This window comes from Diabrotica virgifera, chromosome 1 (assembly GCF_917563875.1).
Source record: "Diabrotica virgifera virgifera chromosome 1, PGI_DIABVI_V3a".
Classification (NCBI taxonomy): domain Eukaryota; kingdom Metazoa; phylum Arthropoda; class Insecta; order Coleoptera; family Chrysomelidae; genus Diabrotica; species Diabrotica virgifera.
In genome coordinates, this window is record NC_065443.1 from 39,143,306 (window position 1) to 39,164,692 (window position 21,387).

Here is a 21,387-nt window from a genome sequence, read left to right on the forward strand (position 1 = left end):
ATAATAAATATGTTGATTTTCCCCTTATTTTTACAAGAATTTCGATTTTTTTTACTTCCGAGTGATACTAGGAACTCAAAAATCGTTTAAAATAAAAAACTCGACAGCGTTACTTCGAGAAACTAATGAGGTAATAAAATATTTTTGAGATTTTTGTTTCACATGATCCAGTGACGAGTTCTGATGTCCACCGCAAAATCAATTCTTTTGGAGGTGTCTGTAAAATTTTGCCACCTTTGGCTATTTTTCAATATTTTTCCTTTTTGAAATTTTTTTTTTGAATATTCTTTGAATTGTACTTAATAAGCTTATTTAATTAAAAATTAAATACTTGTACCATAGATAAAAAAAATCACAAAAATGTGCTTGAAATCTTGATTTTAAAACACTCCACCCCCATTAATAACACCAATGTTTTAAAGATCTTGGCGTTTTGAAGTTCTGATTCTTTTATAAACCACCATTCTGTGGAAGTGGCTAAGTTATTTTGAAAAGTTTTGTACGTTATTTTTTTAAGACGTATACAGTCCGTACAATATAGATACCGTTGCACGTCATTATCTACGTCAGAGATCTAAGTTGACATTGTTGCCCAATTACAAAAAATTCTTGAATTCATTTTAAATCAAATATATCTCATAATTATTGCCAAAACTCAATGGAAATAAATGGCTATTTATTTTTCAATAGCGGAGGCGAAAATAGAATGTTAGGCACAGTATTTGTAGTAAACAAAAAGCTGAAAGATCTAACGGTTGACTTTAAACCAATTTCAGAGACAATATGCATACTAAGGATAAGTGGAAAATACCAAAAAAATAACATTCATAAACGTACATGCACTGAACATAACGACTGAAGAGAAAAACATAGAGATAAAGGAAGACTTCTATAGTCAAATAGGTACAGTATTTGAAAATATTCCCAAATACGACATAAAAATAGTACTAGGTGATGCTAATGCCAAAATAGGAAAAGAAGAAATATATACACCCACCATAGGAAAATATAGTCTGCACGAAACAACGAATGAAAATGGTCACTTCTTAATAGATTTTGCAAAAGAAAGAAACATGATCGTTATGAGCACGTACTTTCAACAGAAAAGAATATACCAAGGAACATGGAGATCACCAGATGGGAAAACCTTAAACCAAATAGATCATGTGCTCGTCGAAAAAGACATGGAAACATGTATAAAGAACATAAGAACATATAGAGGACCAGATGCAGACACAGATCACTTTATAGTCGGAATACAACTGAAACAGGTTATACCAGTTCTTAGAAACCAACAGAAAAAAAACGTACAAAGTAACTAAACCTACTAGACTACTGTCAGAAGAAGAACAAAGTAAATATGAAAGACTAGTCACTAGGGAACTGGAAAATATTGCAGAAAATGGAAACATCGAACAAAAATGGACGCAAATAAACGTATGTATGACCAAAGTAGCGCAAGTCAGTAATAGAAATATAAAAGATGGATTCAAAGAATGGTTTGATGAGGAATGTAAAATAGAACTGAATGAAAGAAATAAGTTAAGACTCAAAATGACGCAAGTGAAAACACCAGAGATGGAGATAAAATACAACGAACAAAGAAAACGAACTAAAAGAATCATAAGAGCAAAGAAAAGAAAATACAAAGAAGATAAATTGAAATGCATAGAAGAAAACTATAAAAATGGAGAAATCAGACACTTATATCAAGGAGAAAAAAATGAGAAAAAGGGGTTCCAAAGCAAACCTGTACACTATAAAAGCAAAAATGGAAAGAATTTAGTAAGCGACGAAAAAATACTGAACAGATGGAGAGAATATTTCGAAGAGCTTCTAAATGAAATTGCCACAACAGAATATGCAGAAGAAGAAAAACCTAATGAAAATATTGATCAAGAAGAAATACAGGAAAGATCACCTAATGAAAAAGAAATAATAGAGAAACTAAAGAAAAACAAGAGCCCAGGTAAGGATGAAGTAGCAGCTGAAATGTTTAAATATGGAGGACCAGTACTAATTAAGCATTTGGAAAAGCTGATAAAAGAAATTTGGGAACAAGAACACATACCAAAAGAATGGACTGAAGCCACACTGTGTCCAATTCACAAAAAAGGCGACACAAGTTTATGCCATAATTACAGGGGAATAGCCCTACTAAACGTTGCATATAAAATACTTGCAGTACATGTAAAAGACAAGATAACACAAAAGATAGATAATGACATAGGAGAATATCAATGTGGATTCAGAAGGGGACGCAGCACGGTGGATCAAATTTTTTCTGCTGCGTGAGATACAAACGGAAAGCTACGAATACGGGAAATCTACAATGGCCCTATTCATTGACTTTAAACAAGCTTTTGATAGAGGTAAACGGAAAGAAATATATAAAGCACTATGTGAAATTGGAATTAGTGAAAAATTAATAAAGATGGTAAAAGTTACACTCAGAGAAACAGAGAACAGGGTTAAAATAAATGGAAAGGAAACAGATAAGTTTATGGTCGGTGAAGGGGTACGACAAGGAGACCCACTGCCATCATTGTTGTTCATGTATCCTTCTTGAAATGGTCATCAGAGAAGCCGAAATTAACAGGACAGGACTTGTATATCAACGAAAACACCAATGCTTGGCATTCGCTGATGAAATAGTACTGATAGCCAGAAGTAAACAAGAATTAAAAGAAATACTAAAAAGACTGGAGGCGATAGGAAGAAAGAAAGGGATATACATAAACGAAGAAAAGACTAAATATATGGAATGGACAGAACGAGAATACACACAAGGACAATATCTGACAATGAACACAGAGGCAAAAATATATGAATTCGAAGAAGTAGAGAGATTCCAATATCTAGGAGCGACATTCACTAGGAGACCAAATATAAAAGAAGAAATCCAAGAATTAAGAAATAAGAACATATCTAGAGGGGCTAAGATAAGAATATACAATACAGTGATAAAACCTATAGTATTGTATGCCAGTGAAACATGGACGATGAACAAATCCGAGCAAGCCATGCTTAAAGTATGGGAAAGAAAAGTTCTAAGAAAAATATTTGGCGAAAAGATATGGAATGGAATGTGGATAAGAAGACCAAATGTAGAACTGGAGAGGATGTATGGTGAACCAAACATAGTAGGGATCATAAAATCACAAAGACTGAGATGGTTGGGACATATCCAAAGGATGGCAAACACGAGACTTCCCAAAAAAATACTAACGGGAGGAATAGGAGGAAAGAAGAAGAAAGGTAGACCGAAAACCAGATGGAAGAAAGATGTTGAAAAAGATATAGAAGAACTGAAAATCACAAATTGGAAAAATAAAGCAGCAAGTAGAAGAGATTGGAAAGAATAGTAAACCGGGCCATCGGTCGTCTAGGCCTGGAGAGCTAAACTATATATAATTATTGCGGATATGGTATACAACAAAACAAATTAATATTCAATGTAAATAAATAAAATCATTACAAATAGAAAACAAGAATTAGGAGCACACAGTAGCGATCAAGAGGTAGCAACAAACGTGGTCCAAGATTGCGAAAGTTCTGCGAACTTTCAAAAGTGAAGCAACAGTGCGTCGGTAATTCGACACTGACAGTGACGTTTATACTATCAAAAACAATCATTTTTATACACATAGGCGCGAAATGTTGCCAAGTCAGTGACGTTCGATTTCTTGTTATAAAAAAAATCGATCTTTAGTAGTTCCAATGTGACACAAAATCTAGGCACGGGATAAAAAAGTTTATTTGAAGAAATTGTATTTTTTTTGTCTTTCTTAATGGCGGTACAGGCTCTTTTTTTCAATATTTTATTTAGTTATAGAGTAATTTCCACATACTAACATATTTCTGAAATTGGGCTCTGTACCGCCATTCTATATTATATTAAGAATATGTGTGCCAAATATCTCGACAAAATATTCAAAATTAGAGCCGCAATCTTGGAACGCGTTTGTTGCTACCTGTTGATCGCTAGTGTTTGCTCTTAAGTAATAATCTTACTAGATCTGGATCCCGCGTACCAAAAAAAAGTTGATTAATAGCAAGCTGAAAATTTGTTAATAGCTTAACGGTGTCTAGTCGGACAAACTTTGATATACGGGAACACTGGAACAGGGAAAGTTTTAATTGTGGAACAGTTTAAAAATTTGGAACGTCAGATTACGAAAACGTCCCATGTGTTTTGTCGGACAAAACATCCAATTGATTTGTTACCCTTTCATTAAACACTCATGCAAAAATCAGACTACTACGTATGACCAACATAATTCCTGTCATTTGAAATATTCTACGTGTCGGACTTATTCTACTAAAATGCCCAGTTGGTGATAAATACCAGTCCGATTTTTGCATGAGAGTTTAATGAAATGGTAACAAATCAATTGGAAGTTCTGTCCGACAAAATACATGGAACGTTTTCGTAGTCTGACGTTCCAAATTTTTAACCTGTTCCACAATTAAAACTTCCCATGTTCCAGTGTTCCCATACATCACAGTTTGTCCGACTAGACACCGTTAAGCTATTAACAAATTTTCAGCTTCCTATTGATCAACTTTTTTTTGGTACGCGGGATCCAGGTCTATACGTTAAAGTAAATAATAAAAACAATAAATATAATAAAACAAATACTTATAGTAATGAATACAAACAAATCTGAAGTGCCATCACCGCAACTGTCAAATCAATGTTACCAAATTATGTGAAAATGTCACCTTTGTTCGATCGCAGTTATAGTGTAATTCAAACAAGTGTGCTTTATAAAAACGCTTTATATTCCACTTATACAAATTAAATGAAACAAGTTAGTGTATGTTTCTTTAAATTTACATTAATAGAAATCTTCCAATATTATTTCTACGCGTATATATCTAATAAAATAAGTCTAGTGCCTGTAATTTCAGTGTACTCAGCTAAATGATTCTAAAAAGGAACACACCTACAACTTAAATATTTCATGTTGGTATCATGTGACGTCACGTACTATGACGCGGGTCATATTCTATATTGTACAGACTGTATGTAAGTTTCGAAGGTTAAAATTGTGGACTTACAATATGCACCGCCTCCTTCAACAGCTCCATTTGTAGATATAGCACAAATTGACATAACAGTAAAAACTAAAATACCATATGCGATTGCAAACTGGGTCAACGTCACCAGCAAACCTGCGTTCCCTACAATGTAACCTGAAATAAAATACATAAGTAATCAGTCAAGGAGTGTATGTTAACCTTTCGCGGCTGGTGTTCTCTAATAAAGGGGCCCACAAATTGGGTTATTGCTCGACAGTTTTTTTCGACGACAAGTCTGTTCGAACAAAAATGACGCAAAACGGAAGTGTGTGGCTTGAAAACTATCGTTTTTGTTGGCGTGCAAAAATGATGGGATTCATCAGTTTTAGCTTGATTATGTCTGTCGAACTTGTTCGATACGCACAATTCCAGCAAATCTGAAGTGTGTGGGTACAACAATATTAACCCGAGAGCAGTCGCGCCGTTAAAAAAATTAACATTTTATCCTTTTCAGTGATAACTTGATGAAAAATTTTGCAACATAACTTTCCACTTGTAAGTGCCTCGAGGAAGATTAAAGTAATGCCTAGGTATTTTTCTTTAATTTAAAATTTTTTTGTGTGGAATTTAGGGCTTTGGTGAAAACCAATTAGCTTTAAAATTGTTAGGCATAGGTTAAAAATTAGGTTAAAATTGTAGCTGCTGAATAAATCGATCTGTTTCATTCTTATATTTTTGGCATTCAAAATGTGATCTAAATTATCACAATTTGGACATCGATAATTTTCGAGAACTCGAATTTTATGTAGGTGTGTGAGATAACAGGCGTGACCAAAACGAAGACGTGTTATAGTTGTGATGTATTTTCTTGAATAATTATATGGCTGGAACAACGTTCTATTCGGTATTTTCTTTTGTATACTACAGTACCTAGAAGGGTTGGCATAAGTATGATCTGACCAACATGCATTTCAAATTGTGAGGTATTTCATTTTAATATAAGAGACTGCATCACAAAAACTTACAGGATGTTTATTAGGCAAACCTTTTTTTACACTTTTTTTCGCCAGCATGTCAACATGCTCATTATGTTCAAGACCGATATGTGCTTTAACCTATACAAAATGAATCTTTTTATAAACTTTATGTAGTTCCAAAAAGCGTTTTTTATTCAACATCCATTTTGTAAAGTTGTTTATCAACATATTCGAATTATGTTATTTGTTACAATGGATGTTAAGTTATTAATTTAATAAAAATATATCATAGAGTAATTTTAATATTTCAGATAAATATGAGTTGTTTATTAGCCTAATTCGGGGTTATCCACACATATACGATAGGTAAATCCAATAAACATTTTAAAGACCAGGTAATGAAACAAGATAGTTGGAAATCCCACGGCACCAAGGAGCATACCTTCGTGTATTTCCTAATCCATGTAACACACAAAACGGATAATAGTTCAGGGAAATAAGGAAAAAAAAATATCCTGTTGGTGACACAACCCCCTCCAGGCCGAAACCAATTTTTTTGAGTAATATGGACATCTATATTAATAACCTATATGTTTCCTGCAGCCGATTTTGATGATATACATAGTTATAAACAAATGAAGATCCAAAAACAGTAAATTTTCGCTTTTCACGTCTATAACCAAAAAGTTAAGTATTTTAAATAAATTTGAGAGTGAGAAACTCATAAATCGTATAAAAAACTTCAATATGGCGTTCGCTAAATATGTCTATCCTTATTGGTTGCTTAGAAAATTGCAAAATAAATAATAAATTTGGAGTTTTTATAAATATTCATAACTTATGTAAAAATTAACTTAGAACGTTCTTATTACAGCGAATGATGAGACTTCTGGTGCTTAAATCATACCCTAAATTTCAAAGCAATTGGTCAAATAGTTTAAAAGGTATTTAATTTGTTTATCCCAAATTATTTTTTTTGCAACGCTATAAGTCAGAAAATGATGAAGTTACACTAACACTTTGGATAGTTTATGAAAGAAGAAGATTTATACCATTAATTTAATTTAAAAAAATGACAAAAAATAATTCTAAATACTGCAAAATTATTTTGCAAAAACATGTGAATTAAAAATAGGGGGGGGGGGCTAACTTCGTCCCTAATTGTCCTAGGACAATTGTTTTTCTTTCTAAATGTGTATAAAAATTCAGTCTTTCCAAATATGAAAAAATAATTTTTCTACTGGTAACGGTTAAAAAGTTATTCTAGTTGTTTATAAATAAGCAAAAAATCGACGTGTTTTTGCAAAATAATTTTACACTGTTTAAAATTACTTTTTGTCATTTATTTTTAATTAAGTCAATAGTATAAATGTTCTTCTTCCATAAACTGTCAGAAGTCTTACTGTAACCTCGTTTTTTTCTGACTTACAGTGTTGCAAAAAAATGAATTTGTGATAAAAAAATTAAATAACTTTTAAACTATTTGACCAATTGCTTTGAAATTTAAAATATAATTTAAGCACCAGAACTCTCAGCAATTCGTGTAATAAGAAGGTTCTAAGTTAATTTTTACATAAGGTATGAATATTTATAAAAACTCAAAATTTATGATTTATTTTGCAATTTTCTAAGCAACCAATCAGGATAGACATATTCAGCGAACGCCATATTGAAATTTTTTAGACGATTTATGAGTTTCTTACTCTCAAATTTGTTGAAAATGCTTAACTTTTGGTGATAGACGAAAAAAGCGAAAATTTACCGTTTTTTGATCTTTATTTGTTTATAACTATGTATATCATCAAAATCGACTGCAGGAAACATAAAGGTTATTAATATAGATGTCCATACTACTCAAAAAATTTGGTTTCGGCCTGGAGGGGGATGTGTCACGAGAAAAATCTTATTTCTCTGGACTATAAATATTATAATAAATAATAGTATAAATAAATAATTACATTTTTATAAAAAATAACTTTTTTATAATAAAACGTTATTATTATTTATAGGAGAGAATATAAAATATTTTGACGATATAAAATGCTTAAAATTCCAAAAATTACACTATAATAAAAAAGTACTTTTTATAATAACACGGTTTTGTTATATACAGGACACAACATGTTTCTAAAGAATAAAATATGAATTTTTAGTAGGTGTATTAACTGTTAAAATTATAATTCCAAAAATTACACTAGTATAAAAAAGTACTTTTTATAATAACACGGTTGTTTAAAATGGTATATATAATATTTATATATAATAATTAACTTATAAAATATGAATTTTAAGTATATTAAATTTTAATTATTTATTAAAAAAATTAAAAAAAGATATGCAACAGCCGTGTTCAAACTAGGGAACTCTCGATCTGCAGTCTAATGCCACTGACCAACCATCAATTTGTAGATATCGATTAATTAACGTACTTTAAAATATCATTGCATTAATCACATTTTTAAAATAGTTTGAAATAAAAAAATCGATTTATCCATAAAGGGTGATTGATTAGTAGGGTAAAGCTCCGTAGATCTGTTATGGTAATAGCAATAAAAGTTAATAACAAAAATTGTAGCCAACTTTGATTACAGATTGATAATCAGTAATCGTAAATGGTCAGTTTTAGACAATTCAGTCATGAGTCATGGCTTACCTAAAATTTGGAAAGATTTAGACCCGTAATTAACAATTTGCTCTGAAAAATGAAAATATCTCGAAAACTAATAAATTTAGACATAGGGAATGTTATATAAAAATTAAAGTACGGTAATGGTACTTTTCGATAGTGATATAAAATACAGGGTGTTTCATTAAAAATTACTGAGAAAATAATTTACTTGCGTTTTGACTCACCCTGTATTCAATGTAAAGAAAATAAGCAATATGATCATTTATGAAAATTTTGACAATAAATAAAAACATATGGCATCAATAAACCATTGCCGTTGTGCTTATTTTTATTTATACAGGGAGTTAAACTTGTTACGATTTTCATATAAAATTGGTTATAACTTTGTAAATACCCTGTATAACATACCAAACCTTTATATTTGTGTAATGGAGAAGTTAAGAAGATTTCGAATATAAAATAAAATACAGGGCGCTCCATTTAACAAAACAAAACTTTGATCTGCCACTATGTTATCGAACGCCCTGTAATATTCTAACTAATTTTGTAATGTGAAGCTCAAAGTTGGCTACAATTTTTGTTCGTAACTTTTATCGCTATCCAGTACTATAACGGATCTACGGAGCTTCACCCCACTAATCAATCACCCTGTATAATAGCAGCTAAATATTGTATTGTTAGCTAGTTCTAAGCTATTCTGAAAATTTCAGGTACCTAGGTAGCCTAGAACTATTTTTAAAATGGATTACAAAATTTGCGGAGACCGTGACACCGACCAAGCCAAGTATATAAAAACGTTTTAATAAACAAAAAGTTTGTTTACGGTTCGTATAATTTATTAAGTCACTGTTTCTACTCATGCGCAAAAATTTCACTCCGTCGATTTATAAATTGACATAATATTTTCTTACGTCTCCAGTCCGTTTCTTACGTCTCCGTTGCGTCTATGTCTACGCTACGTCAAACTATAAATCGAACTTAACGCAAATTGTGGGCCCCTTAACGGTAGGTACATTGTTTTCGCGGTTTATGGGCCAAGGTCTGATATGATAGATATATTTACCCATTCGCAGAAATATGAGCGCTGAGAACATAGACAAAGTAACTGGACAAAATACTCCCGCAAATGTTCCCAAGGTCCTAGTGGTAGACTCTTCAGAGAATGTTCCAAACTCCACATATCCCATCCCGCTATTACTTCCATGACTACTACTATCTCTGTTAAAAAGACCTAAAACGAATAAAGAATATAATAAATTAATGCGCTTAAAAGTAACAAGATTATTAAAAGAAATAAATTTTGAAGCCTGTGTTGGTAAGTGAAAAAGTGATAAATGTAAAGGTACCCCAGTTAAAACATCATAGCTATGGTCCTTTTCAGAGGCATTTTTCAGTGCGTCACAAGTGACAGAAGAAAAGGTAAGTCCGTGATAATACACATCTATAACCTGACATTTTAGTTAAATCTGACAGTTGTCAGAATCGTAATCAGCCAAATATGAAAAGGGTATTGCAGTATAACCCTTTTATTTGCAATTTGGTGTAAAAATAAATCAATTGTTTATTGCATTTATAAAATGGTATTTTCTTTGATTTGCATAGTCTTATAAATTGTACAGATTATAGTCGTATATATATAATTCGTAAATCATTTTTTGTTCGATTATAGCGCCATCTACCAACAGCTAAAATAAATGTTAGAAATGACTGTCATCACGGAAGTACGTTTTTTTCTGTCACTTCCAACTTAATGCGTTAGAAAGAAATCGAAGAACTGTGACGCACGGAAAAGTGACTCTGAAAAAGAGATTATACAGTTAACATTTTCAATGTGAAATCAATTTACTTCCTGGTATCTGCCTATGCTACAGATCTAATAGATGTGTCATCTACCTAGTGGAGAATCATACTTTTAATTGCCAAGCTTTGTATGGTTTAACACAAAACTATCAGTCTGCACTTATATCAGTTCGTTTAGTACTGTTACGCGATTGACTCTACTATTTTATTTATTTATATCTTTAGGCACTAAGTTTAATTTAAATAAAGGAAGACTTACTTATATTATTTTATTTACATCACTTATTTATTTTAATAATTACAAATAACACCAACTAACACATCTAATTTATTTACAACTCAAATTTATGATTTAATTAACTAAACATAATAACTACGATAATTAATAAATACATTTCACTAAATCCGATCGAATACAATTATATCACGCGTCGCGGCTCGTTCATTGACTGACTGGCCTGTGATCGGATTCCTGTTCTTAAATACTCTGGCAGCGGTCGCCTCGTATCGCCGTGGAAGATCTGGCCTTTACTCGTAACGCGGAGAAATATCGAGAAGAATTATTCCGGGTTGTGAGGCGTCACATTGCCCCCTCCTTAAAAGATGGTTCCTCCTGGAACCTTGTCGGGACTGGAACTGGATGCTGGTATCTGCAACTGGACCCTCTTTTACAACTCCCAGTTGTATAAAAGTGACAGGGGACGGTCTTCTCTCCGCACCAGTAACTATGCGGATTGCAACAGACTAACACCTGGACCTCGGTGTCTTTAAAAATTTCCTCTACCATATTTCGGATAACTCTCCAGTCTAATTGGCGGCATTCTAACTTTGGCATGGCTAAGTTTTGCACGTCGGACTCCAACACGTGCTCTCTCAATTGAATTAATGCATCCCATACATCTTGGTAGGTAGGTTGGTCATGGACAGTGTCTTTTGTTACCAGATAGAATAGGTAACGTGATGCATCTTGGAGTTTCAATGCTTTGCCAGGAGCTGGCAGTTGGCATTGAAGTTCTGCAACTCGACCAAACTTCCTTCGGAAGGCGGATGCCAACCCTCGTGCGTCTTTGATACTGGCCGGGATGGTATGGGCCAGCGAGTAGTCATCGGGAAGTGCGAGAAGATCTCGCTTTTCTTCAGTGGTAACACCATGTCTTGCTTTACCGGTACCTCCGTAGGCACCCATGAACTCTTCAAAGGTAAGGTCAGGTATTTCTCGAACTTGGTTGACTTCCACTTCTTCATCTACGTCGTGGTCTCCCTCGTACGGCGCCAACCGGTTATGGTGGACTATCATCGGCTTTCCCCTAGGAATCTTGCTTATTCGGTAGATAACGTCATTAATTTTCTTGACAATGAGGTACGGACCTTCCCAGAACTGCTGCAACTTGGGAGAACAACCTGTTCGCTTCTTTGGATTATAAAGCCAGACTTTGTCGTTCTCCTTGAAACATCCCCTCTCGGCTTGGGTATCGTATCGTTTCTTCATTCGGTCGCTAGCGATCTGAAGATTAGAACGGACCAACTCATGTATATCGTCCATTCTTCTTCGTAATTCATTCACGTAATCCTCACCAGCAACATCTTCTCCAGGTCGACATCCAAACTCTAGATCACAGGGTAGACGCATCTCACGTCCAAATAGGACTTTTGCTGGTGTTTGGCCAGTTGATTCATTAACAGTAGATCTATAGGCCATTGCGAAGAATGGAAGGTACTGGTCCCAGTCTCGTTGATGATTGGACACCATCTTTGTCAAATACTTGCCGAGTGTCCTATTCATACGCTCCACCATTCCATCCGATTGCGGGTGATAGGCCGTGGTTCTTGTCTTCTTCATGCCTAGTTTATCACAGATTCCTTGAAATAGATCGCTCTCAAAGTTTCTTCCTTGGTCACTATGGATCTCCAGAGGTACTCCGAATCGGCTGATACAGTCTCTGATTAGCACATCTGCAATAGTGGCGGCCTTCTGGTCTGGAATTGCGTAGATCTCAACCCATTTCGTGAAGTAATCCATTACCACCAACATGTATTTGCATCCATTGTCACTTTCTGGAAATGGCCCGGCAATATCCAAAGCTATTCTTTCAAACGGACTTCCAACATTGTACTGTCTCATAGGAGCCTTTCTTTTCCGGTAGGGTCCGTTACTTGTAGCACAGGTAGTACATTTCTTACACCAGTCCTTCACATCGTCAGAACTATTCATCCAATAAAATCGTTCCCGAATTCTCTGAAGGGTCTTCTTTACACCAAAATGCCCTCCTGATGGACTGTCGTGTAACTGGCGGAGTACTTCGGCTACTCTGCTCTTTGGAATCACCATCTGTGTTCTCCTCACTGAACCATCATCATTTTCTATTACTCGTTTAAGCAAGCTGTCTTCCAAGATAAATGAGTCCCACTGGGCCCAATACGTCTTAAATACTGAGCTTAGGCTTGATATTTCTTGCCAAGATGGTCGACGATTTTCTTCTTTCCATTTTCGAATCTTCTGTAAAACTGGATCTTTTTCTTGTTCTTCCTTGATCTTGGTAGGCGTCCACTCGTCGTTGACCACTGTTGTTCTTAGTACTGCTGCTTCCTTCGACTCTGTTTTGTTGCAATGGGAACATTCTGCTGGACACGGTCTTCTAGATAGAGAATCAGCGTTTCTGTGGCTAACTCCGGCCCGATGCTCGATCTTGAAATCATATTCTTGAAGTCGTTCAATCCATCTGGCTATCTGACCCTCTGGATTCTTAAACTGCATTAACCATTTAAGGGCGGCATGGTCGGTTCGGATTAGAAACTTCCTTCCGTAGAGGTATTGATAGAAGTGTTCCACTGATTTTACTACTGCTAGAAGTTCTCTTCTCGTGACGCAATAATTTCGTTCAGGTTTTGAAAGCACTTTACTAAAATATCCAAGGACTCGTTCCTGTCCTCCTTGGATCTGCGACAGCACTCCTCCAATTCCCACATTACTTGCATCCGTATCTAAGATGAACTCTCCTTCTGGCAGTGGATACCCTAATATTGGCGCTGTAATTAAATGCCTCTTCAAAGTTTCAAAGGCCGTTTGGCAGTCTTCATCCCAGCAATAATCTCTTGCTTCCTCTGTAAGTCGCGTTAATGGCTTAGCGATATCTGCAAACTTCTTAATGAACCTCCGGTAGTAAGTACATAGTCCCAGAAAACTTCTCACTTGATGTTTATCAGTTGGTTCAGGCCATTCCTTAATGGAATCGATTTTTCCTTTGTCCACGGCCATTCCTTCTTTGCTGACTATATGGCCTAAATAATTGACTTTACTTTGAAATAGCTGGCATTTCTTGGGATTTAACATTAACTGGGCAGCTTTAAGTCGATTAAAAACGTCTTCTAAATTCTTCAGGTGGTCTTCAAACGTCTCCCCCAAAACGATTATGTCGTCTAAATACACCAGGCATGTTTTCCAAGATAACCCTCTCAACACGTTTTCCATCAGCCTCTCAAATGTCGCAGGAGCATTACAGAGTCCAAACGGCATAACGTTGAATTACCATAATCCAGATCCTGTCGTAAAGGCCGTCTTCTCTTTGTCCACTGGATCCATTTCTACCTGCCAATATCCAGACTTCAAGTCCAACGTAGAAAACAATTTACTTCCAGCTAATGTGTCCAACGTGTCGTCGATCCGAGGCAGAGGATAACTATCTTTCTTGGTAACATTGTTCAACAAACGGTAGTCCACACAGAACCTCGTAGTTCCATCTTTCTTCTTGACCAGGACCACCGGAGAGACCCATGGGCTCGTAGAAGTTTCTATCACCCCGTCTTTCTTCATTTCTTGAACAATCCTTTCAGCTTCCTCTCTCTTCGCCTGTGGTAATCGTCGAGCTGATTGACGAATTGGCCTAGCGGTACCAGTGTCAATTTTATGTTTGACAACTGTCGTTCTTCCTGTCTTTCCTCCTTTCGGTACGAATATGTCACGATATTGCCTAAGAAATTCCCTTAATTTCCTTTTCTCCACTTGATTCAGAGATTGGCCTGCAACTGCAACCATTTGGTCGAACTTGTCGTTGGAATTATCTGATGTTGTTGTCTGACGGATTATGGACGTCACGGGTACACAAGTTCCTACTTTTGTCTCCTTCTTGATGGTCACCGGGTAGTCATTGACATTAATCAATCTCACGGGAATTTCTTTAGCAGAAGTAACCAATTCCTTTCCAATTATGATTCCTCGGCCAACCTCCTCGTCGTGGTTCCATGGCTCCATCATAACAGGCGTTCCTTCTTCTACAGTTCCCTGTAGCCGCGCTACGATGATCGTTTCACTCCTCGCAGGCACAACTGTATCTTCTTTAATGGCTGTTAGCACAGTTCTGTCATCATGTGGATGAAGAAATACCTCCTCGTTGCCAACTTTGATTACCCTATTCTTAAAATCCAATTGAAATCCATGCAAATTCATTACGTCCATTCCTAATATAACATCTTCTTCGATGTCTGCAACTATGACAGTATGGACGAACTTTTCTGCTCCAATCCCTAATTGTATCTGGATTTCTCCATGGGTGTTGGCGTTTTCACCTGTGGCAGTCCGCAGTCGCAACCTCGTTGGTAAGAGTTTCTTACGGCTGTTTAAAACTGACGGTCGTATAATGGTCCTGGTCGCTCCGGTATCCACCAACAATGTATACTTTTTACCATTTATTTCTCCATCCACATATACACTATCTTCACGACATTTCAAAGAAGCTATTAGTATGAGAGGGTCTTTGGAAAAGTTGCGGGTCGAAGCTGCCCCCCTAAGGCCGACCCGTTCTAGTTTTCCTGCTGGTGAGTCTCTTGACTGTTATTGTACCTAGGGTACTTACATGAACTCCGTACGTGTCCCATTTCCCCACAATTCCAGCACCTTATGGTCTTTGTTTTCTTGTATGAAATGCCCTTTATCATATTGACAATCTGGTCCAGTTTGTCTTCATCCTCTTCCTCTTTCACAGTCCTAACTTTACTGTACCCGCCAGAGGCCTGGGTAGCTGATTCGTATTCGAGGGCGGCAGACAAGACATCAACCAGCGTCTTGTGACGAGCTAATCGCAGTGTTCTTTGCATTTCATGATCACGAAGGCCATCAATGAATGTTTGAACAGCCAACTTTTCCATCATGTCTTCGGGAGCTGTTGGATATGCATATCGTACCAATCTGGCAATATCGACCTCGTATTCTTGAAGAGCTTCATCTTTCTTTTGTCTTCGATTTTTAAACTGCGACTGATAGACATGCTCTAAATGTTCGTGCCCGTATCGCATATTCAGTCTCTTTTTCAGCTGCTCGAAGTCATCTGTCTCCTCTACGGCTATGGTCTGGAGGACATCCAAAGCGTCGCCTCGAAGAGCAATAGTGAGGTTTACAGCTTTTTCTTTTTCGGACCATCCGTTCGCTCTGGCCGCCGATTCGAACTGTTTCATGTAGTTGTTCCATGATGACTTTCCGTCAAAATTTGGCACCTTAACACGAGCATGACCTACACTCCCTTCAACTATCGACCGTGGCTCCAATTTGTATTTGGTTTCATCATTTTTAATGTCTGTTAAGATGGGTTCCATACCTTTGTCTACTTTTTCCGTTTCCTCCATTTTCTTTTCTATTTCCTTGATCTTTTCTTCAAAAGTAGATTTTATGGACGATATCTTGTCGTCAAAATCCGAAGTGACTTTAGAGATTTCGTTAGTCATCTTGTTTTCAAGGGATGAAATATCACCCGAAACTTTCGAAACTTTGTTCTCTAACGATATAATGTCTGTAGAAACTTTCAAAACATCCGAGGAAACTTGGGAGATTTCACCAGAAACCTTTTTCTCTAATGATGTAATGTCTGTCGAAACTTGGGAGATTTCACTAGAAACTTTGCTCTCTAACGATGTAATGTCTGTAGAAACTTTCAAAACATCCGAGGAAACTTGGGAGATTTCACCAGAAACCTTGCTCTCTAACGATGTAATATCTGTCGAAACTTTCAAAACATCCGAGGAAACTTGAGAAATCTCTTTAGAAATTGACGAAATTAAAGCAGTTTGCCTGTCCTCAAACACGTAGGTTTCTGGATCATGACCCTCTTCCTGTAGTGCGATCTTCAGACGAACCACTAGGTCAGCCTTTTTCCCCGCTGCGTCGAGCTCACGATTTTCCAGTTCTGTTCTGAGCTCCGTAAGGCGCAGATCAGAAAGTTTCGGCTTACACTGTGAAGACATGGTCACACTCTTTATTTATTACGATTTATATTTAGTTATTATTAAAGATTCCACACTGTATTTACGCGAATTAATTTTATTTATTTCAAGTATCCCTACTTCTGCACCATTTTGTTACGCGATTGACTCTACTATTTTATTTATTTATATCTTTAGGCACTAAGTTTAATTTAAATAAAGGAAGACTTACTTATATTATTTTATTTACATCACTTATTTATTTTAATAATTACAAATAACACCAACTAACACATCTAATTTATTTACAACTCAAATTTATGATTTAATTAACTAAACATAATAACTACGATAACTAATAAATACATTTCACTAAATCCGATCGAATACAATTATATCACGCGTCGCGGCTCGTTCATTGACTGACTGGCCTGTGATCGGATTCCTGTTCTTAAATACTCTGGCAGCGGTCGCCTCGAATCGCCGTGGAAGATCTGGCCTTTACTCGTAACGCGGAGAAATATCGAGAAGAATTAGGCCGGGTTGTGAGGCGTCACAGTACCTTAACATATTTCGTCATTCTTTGTCGATAGACACTAACATTGTCTATCACCACATTTATTAGTTCTTGGAATGTTTCTTTATCGGCTGTGACACAAAATAGTTCTTTGGCTGTCATATCGCAACATTGTCTGATATTTCGAAGCCAAGCTAGCTTTTTATGCCTACCCTTCTATTACCTTCCTCTTGTCCCTGTATGATAAGACGAAATAAATGGTATTTGGCTCCTCTACTTATGTTTCCAAAATACTCCTTTTTCCTTCTCTTTATGGTGTTCAGCAGCTGGCATTCCGTGTTCACCAATATGAAAACAGTCTCGTTAGAAGTGTGCGTGACCCACGATATTCTTAGAATCCAAATTTGAAACGATTCTAGTTTGTTCAACGTTGTTTTTTACAGTCCATGTCTACATAGCTGTCATAAAATAGGATCGACCAAATATACCACCTCAATACTATTTTAAAGCAGATTAATGACAGATTTCTAGTTCATAGAACTCGTTTCCATGTAGTAAAAGCCTTACATATTTAAATATGTGTTATTATCACAGCTGCCTAAATACAGTAGACTCAATCTATAACGAGACCTGAAATGGCGGACTAATTACCTGGTTATAAGCGGATCTCGTTATATCAGACAACAATAATATTAAAATGTTTTGATGCCTCTTACGTACTTTATTAGGTGTCGATGGTCGACCTGAACAATGACACTTCGCCATCGTAAAGTGTAAATTTTCTACATTATTCAATATTGGTCGATAGATAAAAAATAATTTTATTACAGACCGTGGCGTTTATTACAGCACTGGCCTCGGCCTCGATAATAACACAGATGTTTGGGCATTTTTATATACAGACAGTTGGGGACTGGGGTATTTATTTATAGCCATTACTGCCCTAAAAACAGGTAAAGAAACAAATTCTTCGACTTCATTTTTCCTCGTTATAACCAAATATGCCTCGTTGTAGACGTGTTATAGTTCAACAGGAATTTCATGGGATATGTAGTGTATCTCGTTATAAGCGAAACCTTGTAATATCCGTGATCGTTATAGAGAGAGTCCACTGTATTTAAAATTACTGACACGTTATACTTTCTCTCCATCTATCCAAATTTGCTGTTGAGTTATATTTATTTGGCCAATTGCCATCCACTTTCTTTTCTTAGTTTTAATTTTGAGAAATTCTTCTTCTCTCTTTTTCTTGCTTCATTTACCAAGTTTAACAGTGTTTGAACGATTTCTACACTTTGTCTAAGAATGGCTGTATCATCAACAAATCTGGTATCAATAATTGTTTCTCCGCCAATTTTTATTACTTTTGGTTTGCTATCTAAGGATTTCGTGAATATTTCCTCGGAATATAAATTACAAAGATATGGCAATAATACCTAGCCTTGTTGTACTCCACGTTGTATGGGCAGTTTCATGGTGCGGTAGTCTTCAGTTTAGACAGGTGCCATATGCTTATAATACATATAGATTTTTTAGTAGTCTAGTAAGTTAAACTGAAGTTTTTTTGGTTTACTCTTTTTTAGTCATTAGGGAGGATAACTCAAGCCAATCCTCTAGTATTTTGGCTTTATTGTAGATTTTATTAAAGAACTTGGTTAAGCAGGCCATAGTCCCTTGGGCCTCGTCCAGAAGTTTAAACATTTCGGCAGGAATTTGGTCTGGACCAAGCGCTCTATTATTTTTACTCTGGTTTTATTGCTCCTTTGAACCATGATTCCAATATGCTAGAGCGTCTATCTAACTCATTGTTACAGATAGTGGATGACAAATTTTCTTGACAGTCATCTTGGAAAACACCAGTGACATATTCTTAACAATTTTTGTATGTTACTCATGGTCAAGAATTTTTCTGATGGCACTTTAAGTATGTAAGTGACATTTTTTCAATATTGTATTAATATTTCTCTCTTATTTGATATACATAGTTGTTACTGATATGTCCCAAGTCATTAAAAGTAATTCTAATGTTTGCTGTCAACCTTAAAATATTTCAAATATCTAATAACCTATTTAGTTAATATCTCTCTGTTACAAAATAATCTTATAAGCTTAGCTAGTTGGTATGAGGTAAATATACTATACTTAAATACACATGGGGACAAAAGTCCAGGGATATTTTTAGAAAGAGATAAAATTTCTTCTTTAGTTGTTTTAGATAAATAATAACCGATTTTTAGTGATTAGTAGTATCCCACAGAATGGTATTTCTCGCCAGTGGCTCACATCCCCCCACAAGCGACAGTATTATATATGCGAAGTGTTCGATTCTGTCAACCTGGCCGAATTGAAAACTGGGCCAAATCCCCATCTTAAAGTTTAGGAAAAGATCCGTCAATCCATATATCAACCATTTTGGTCCAAGGATGTGAGTTTTACGGCCCTCCCTATTTGGAGTCTGTTTTTCATTCTCCAAAACTCCCAAAAATTTCTTTATGTACACTCAATTGCTTTTTCCTGCACTAGACATTTTCAAGGTATGACAATAAATCAAAAATCATGAAAAAGAGAATCTTTTACAGCTGCCTTGACAGACTTTTTATTATCTAGCTAGACTTTTCAATTTTCTACTTTCTTTATTTCTATTCAGCATATAAACATATTGCTTATATATAAATATTTGCTGCACTCTTGCATATAAGGATTCAAGTTATTCTTGAACTCATTGACTAGTTTGGGATAAGATCATAATGTCTTGAGGATATGCTGACTCTCGGATGTGATATACATTTGCTATGTAAGTTCCAAATCTGAGGTATGTATTATTATTTTACCAAAATTAGTCCACAGAACATGTTGCTATCAATACACTGTTTGAAAATTTAATAATGCTTTAATAATAATAAAAGCACCATTATGCAAAATATATATTAAAAAATTCCCCTTAAATGAGTCTTCCCATTGACTTAATGTGTGTACACTATCTATTGCAAATTACTCACAGCTTTAAAAAATCACTGAAATGATCTATAATCTATATACATAGTTAGATTTACTTAACTGTTTATTTTCATGAAAGTATTTCGAATTGTAAATATTTATTATCAATATAAAAATAAGCCATTCTAATCAATAATAGTAGGTCAGTAACCAGCAATAATATGTCATCAATGTTGAATTGTGATAAGAACATAAAATTGATAATAACAATCAAATTTTCTATTAAGTTACATATTATTATTCCACATTTTAATGTATATAAATCACAAGTTTTAAATGCAGAAACAGATAAAGTTTTTTTCATTCGGATTAAGTACTAGAGCCTAGAGACTAGTCATGAAATATGTACTTTAATATCAACTCTCTAGTGCCCTATTCCGCCTTAAGGCGGACCCTTATATAAGTTTTCCAGACTTACTATTTCAGTATTTTATACCGGACTAGATCGGATAAGCACCGTCTGTTAAAAATTTTGTCGATCAGACAAATTTTTACTCTATAATTTTCAGGTTAGTGTGAAAGGTAGTGATACTAAAAAAATTCGGGCACTAGAGAGTTAACACTGTTGTTTACCTGTAAAGTACCCCTGATTTCTTTAAACAAAATATTCGTATGCACAAAAGATGTATTATATGGTATTATAACTGTACCAGGTCTCTAAGAGTATGTATCATAGGTACAATTATTATTATAAAGTATGCCGAGCGTAACATTTATGTACAACATAATAATGAAGTAAATACTTTTATTTATTTATTTACGGGCAAGCCCAATTCAAAAAAAGATTATTACAAAAAAAATATTACAAAGACAAAAACAACAACAAAGAACAAATATGTATTAGATAACAAAGCTATTAAGTTCAAGGAAAAAAAATATATCTGTATGCTCAACAAATGGTCTTTAAATCTATACAAGGAATTGCAGAATATATTCAAGTCATTTAGAGAATTCGCAATTCTTAGTGTTCGTGGTAAAAAAATGTTGTAAGTATAGTTATATTTATGGAAGCTTATATGAAAAGTTTGAGTTTGTCTTGTTGACCGAGTAGGAACAAAAATACTAATTTTTGACAGAAGATCGGGACAGCCACTATTACCATTAATAATTTTTAATAAGATTATCAGATCTTTTCTTTTTCTACGGGTTTCTAATGAAGTAATATTCAATAATAATTCAATATCCGTGTAGTTACGAAATATGCTGTATGCTGAACTCTGTTGATTTTTATGGACTAGATAATATGGAGATCA

General features: G+C 35.0%; 1 protein-coding gene across 2 annotated transcripts in view; it reads right to left on the reverse strand.

Annotated features, from left to right (window-relative positions):
- LOC114335832 (solute carrier family 12 member 9) overlaps positions 1-21,387 on the reverse strand; it is a 144,995-nt gene that overhangs the window by 107,448 nt on the left and 16,160 nt on the right. For both annotated transcript variants that reach the window (XR_007697890.1, XM_050650106.1), the window contains exons 2-3: positions 9,695-9,862; positions 5,065-5,199 (exon numbers count right to left, since the gene is read on the reverse strand). Coding sequence is in view for 1 of the 2 variants with exons in the window: in XM_050650106.1 (XP_050506063.1) it covers positions 5,065-5,199; positions 9,695-9,862 (303 nt within the window). In the remaining variant the exon portion in view is untranslated. The remainder of the gene's footprint in view (positions 1-5,064; positions 5,200-9,694; positions 9,863-21,387) is intronic.